At 43.8% G+C, this 4,757-nt stretch overlaps 1 protein-coding gene across 1 annotated transcript in view; it reads left to right on the top strand.

Annotated features, from left to right (window-relative positions):
• The first annotated feature begins 683 nt into the window (after nucleotides 1-683).
• Nucleotides 684-4,757, top strand: part of chrnb1 (cholinergic receptor, nicotinic, beta 1 (muscle)) — a 53,820-nt gene continuing 49,746 nt past the window's right edge. The window contains exons 1-2 of the mRNA XM_063186330.1: nucleotides 684-937; nucleotides 4,239-4,372. Of these exons, the coding sequence (XP_063042400.1) occupies nucleotides 877-937; nucleotides 4,239-4,372 (195 nt within the window). The 5' untranslated portion in view covers nucleotides 684-876. The remainder of the gene's footprint in view (nucleotides 938-4,238; nucleotides 4,373-4,757) is intronic.

Genomic DNA, 4,757 nt, shown 5'->3' with positions numbered 1-4,757 from the left:
AAATTTATATTTCATATTTCTTTGCCAGGCAGCCAGGCAGTGCTTGACTATAAGAAAAGCGTATGGTGCTTCCTTTCAAAACTGATTGCCCACCTTTTCATTCCCGAAGATTTTGCTCCAACCTCCCTGAAGCATAGGCTACGCCATTGATTGGTGACAGCAAATTTTTTTTAAAAGGAGACAATGTGTGGAAAGTCCACCAACCTCTGCCTATCTTATCCACCTAACCCACAACGGAGTTTTCCAGCTCTTGCTTGACTCACTTAGGCTACACAAACTCTCGAACAGGTGTCATTTTAGAGGCCTAGCCTGTATAGCCTACAGTAGGCTATTGATTATATGCCTTAGCCTGCTTGACAAAATAACGCCGATGGCTACATTATTATTATTATTATTATTATTATTATTATTCGCGTATTAATAATAATAATAATAATAATAATACTACTAATAATAATAATAATAATAATAATAATAATAATAATAACAATAATAACAATAATAATAATATTAGTATCCTATCAGTTTTATTATTATGCATATTGTTGTTGTTAATGTTGTTGTTGTTGTTGTTATATAATTTAGTTTCTCTGAGAATAATCTTAGCGCCATCTTTTCCATACTAATGGTGTAGTTTGACTTCGGCAGCTGACTGCAGACATTTGTTGACCTGTCTGGCGGCCGGGCGGCGCGCGCCGACCTCTCTCCATCTGTCCGCCCGCGAGCCTGTAACCGGAGCGCACAGTGGGAGCCGTGGCCTCTCGCGGATGGCTGGTCGCGCGGAGAGACAGTTACAAATTTAAAACAAGTAGATAAACACTAAAGAGAGTGCGTGTATACGAAGTGTAATCATTAAATATATTGGACGTCGCCATCATGAGGGCGTCGGGTGCATTTCTGTTTGTATGCTGCTTGTATGGACTCTGCTGCATTGGCGGTAAGTTTCTTATGTTTACAACAGACACTGTAGCCGTGTCTCGACTTGTTAGCAGTGGAGGCAGCTGTGGCAGGGTTCGCGCAGGCTCTCAACAGATAGCTATCCGACTGAATGGGCAGTTGCCATAAACCACCAAAGATTTAGATGACAGTTTTTCGCTGAATCTTTGGAATGTCAGTTCTAATCCTGAGTAAGCTATATTCTAGTTGTGAGGTAGGCCGTCTAGGTAGTACCCACCACAACACAATTGCGCCGTACGCAACAGTAAATGAGCAGCCAGTTTGCACACGTGTGAACTTGGGGGTAATTTCAAGGCTTCTGTGGAAAGGTTAATGGCTGTAATTAGGTGTTACCTCTTGCGGGGAGACTTCAGGAAAACTCCAGTGCACCCGTGGCAGATGGCTCCTCTCCACAAGGTCTCATCTATTTCTCGCAACTTTGATAAAGAGTTTTACACTTGGATGACTAGACAGTCACAAGCAAGCACATAGTCTTACTTCCAAAATAAGGCTGTGATAAAACCTCAAAGGCTGTAGTCCGCGCTGTTGAAAGCATCAGGTCTGAATATGTTAATATGGAGTGGACTGATTGCATTGGTTTGGTGACAATAATTACCCGTAGCTAGCCCCTGCCAGCGCATAGGGAGGAGCTCACCTGAAATTTTCACGCCGGGCCCTTCGCCGGCTGTTCCGGTTGATGCTAATGGAGGTGGCGCGCGAGGGTGATCGCTGTCATTTGTTCTTGTCACAGTCGCATCCCTGTGTGTGTGTGTGTGTGTGTGTGTGTGTGTGTGTGTGTGTGTGTGTGTGTGTGTGTGTGTGTGTGTGTGTGTGTGTGTGTGTGTGTGTGTGTCAGAGCCCTCATGTCAGAGCCCTTATCCCTGTGTGTGTGTGTGTGTGTGTGTGTGTGTGTGTGTGTGTGTGTGTGTGTGTGTGTGTGTGTGTGTGTGTGTGTGTGTGTGTGTGTGTGTCAGAGCCCTCATGCCAGAGCCCTTATCCCTGTGTGTGTGTGTGTGTGTGTGTGTGTGTGTGTGTGTGTGTGTGTGTGTGTGTGTGTGTGTGTGTGTGTGTGTGTGTGTGTTTGCATGTGTGTGTGTGTTTGCATGTGTGCGTGCCTGCGTGCGTGAGTGTGTGTGCCTGTGCCCTTGCGCGTCAGTTCTTGTCATAGTGCTCCTATCCCGGTGGTCCTATCAAGGCACCGGTGAGACTTGATGAATGTGATGCCACCAGGCCTGGCAGTTATAGATGCTCTTAACCTTCCCGACGCAGAACAAAACACGAGTTATGCATGGGAAATAACCATAACGCAGACAGAAGAATGATAATGGAGTCAATGTCATATTTGCCAATGTGTGTGTGCAAGAAACCTCTCTCCATAACAGCAAAGTCTTAAATCGCCATTTTAAAGGTACACTGTGCAAGATTTTTAGTTATTTATTTACAGAATTCATGCTACCCATTCACTATTGTTACCTGTTTCATGAATACTTACCACCACTAATTGTGAGTACTCATTATGACTGGAACCTTTGCACTTTTAATACATGAAAAGGGGGATCTTCTCCATGGTTCGCCATTTTGAATTTCTAGAAATAGCCATTTTTAGCTGCAAAAATGACTGTACTTGGGCCATACCTGAAAATATTAGTTTATTATTTAGTAAACTTTCATGAAAAGATCAAATTTGGCAATTTGCAGCCCAGTTTCAATGAGCAGCATAGTTGCAGTACCTTTTTTTGACTATTTCCTGCACAGTGTACCTTTAAAACTAGTGTCCAGAGCTTTTGACACAAATGTGACACCAATGTTGTAGATGTTTAGTGATCACCGTGGTTCTACGGTATGACTAAAAGCATGGTAGTCATAGGCAAGCGGTTAGGCGTCAGACTTGTAGCCCAAAGGTTGCCGGTTCGACTCCCAACCCGCCAGGTTGGTGGAGGGGGGTAAATCAACCAGTGCTCTCCCTCATCCTCCTTCATGACTGAGGTACCCTGAGCATGGTACCGTCCCGCCGCACTGCTCCCTAGGGGTGCCATTGAGGGCTGCCCCCTTGCACGGGTGAGGCATATATGCAATTTCGTTGTGTGCAGTGTGCAGTGTTCACTTGTGTGCTATGGAGTGCTGTGTCACAATGGCAGTGGGAGTTGGAGTTTCCCAATGGGCTTTCACTTCACTTTCACATGGTACAGAACCGCTTCAGTTCTTTCAGATATCAGTTAGCAGAGCGTAACTTTACGTTTAGCTGATGTTTGTATCCGAAGCTTTGTGAGGGCCTGCGCACATTGTGAGTCTTTGTTTGCATCCCATATCAATAGGAAAAGTATGGGGTGGTCTGCTATTGTCTACCATCATTCATGACTGGGGTGCACACACACACACACACACACACACACACACACACACACACACACACACACACACACACACACACACACACACACACACACACACACACACAACACACACACTCGTCAAAAAACTTTAACTTTAAACATTTACCTTGTAATTTTTTCCGCTGGCACCTCAGCTGGCAGGTGCGTTGGAGATGACCCATAAGTGGCTAATAGTAATAAAAAAAACAACAATAACTTCTGCACACTCACAACTTTGCTTTATCTTTATTCCAGGCGTCAACACACACACACACACACACACACACACACACACACACACACACACACACACACACACACACACACACACACACACACACACACATACCGTATATATAGATTTTTTTTTAGAAAAAAGTGTAGTCAAACATGTATCAACACCACACACTGTCCATTCCACCAACTAGCTTTAATACAATGTTTTGGACATCGATCCAACCTTCTTCAGGTTGTATTAACGCTTGCTGTTGGGGAATGGACAATATGCAGGGTCTCTTTTACACCTGAATGACAACCTCACTGGGGTAATATCATATGCAGCTGTTGAACTACAGATGTGTTCAAAAGCACCCTTTTTGAACTGAGGAAATGTACTTATTTTAAACTAGGGCTACAAAATATATCGAAAATGTATCGTTATCGCGATATCATGGCTTGCAATACACGTATCGCAAAAATTGTGTACATATTGAAAAAGTTTTTAATTCTTAATAATAGCAAATTTTATGAAAAGGTAAAAAAATGTATAAAAAATGTTGGAAAAAGTGTAAATTGTAGAATGGCAAGTAGAGAGGGGAAAATATATGAATATATTGAATATCGCGAGTAATATCTATATCATGGTATACAGTCAGGTTATCGTGTATCGCGTGTATTTCAAACTGTGTTTGTAAAATGTTTTGTGATCAGGGGCTACTGAGGCAGAGGATAAGCTGATGAAGAAGATCTTCACTGGGTACAACAGCAAGGTGCGCCCCGCGGAGAACCCCACCGATAGAGTGGTCGTCAGGATAGGCATGGTCATGTCCTCGTTTGTTGCTTTGGTATGTACTGTAGTGCAGCTCATACAATACAAACACACACACACACACACACACACACACACACACACACACACACACACACACACACACACACACACACACACACACACACACACACACACACAAATTTCATAGGAGTTTTACACGAAACTAAAAGCATCTGCACACTGTCCTACAGTAAGGGTACACGTGACACACACACACACACACACACACACACACACACACACCACTGCCCATTTTCTACCCAGTACAACCGCACACAACAAGACTCAGCCGCCGTTTGTGGTTTTAAGCTAAGTACGACATGGCACAACTTGAAATCCAGCCCTGGTGTTTTTCGCCTGGCTGTACCGTTGAGCAGCTACTGTCACTGCGTACTACC

This window comes from Engraulis encrasicolus, chromosome 21, assembly GCF_034702125.1.
Source record: "Engraulis encrasicolus isolate BLACKSEA-1 chromosome 21, IST_EnEncr_1.0, whole genome shotgun sequence".
Taxonomy (NCBI): domain Eukaryota; kingdom Metazoa; phylum Chordata; class Actinopteri; order Clupeiformes; family Engraulidae; genus Engraulis; species Engraulis encrasicolus.
The sequence above is the reverse complement of the archived record's forward strand: the minus strand, read 5'-3'. Positions and strand labels throughout refer to the sequence as shown.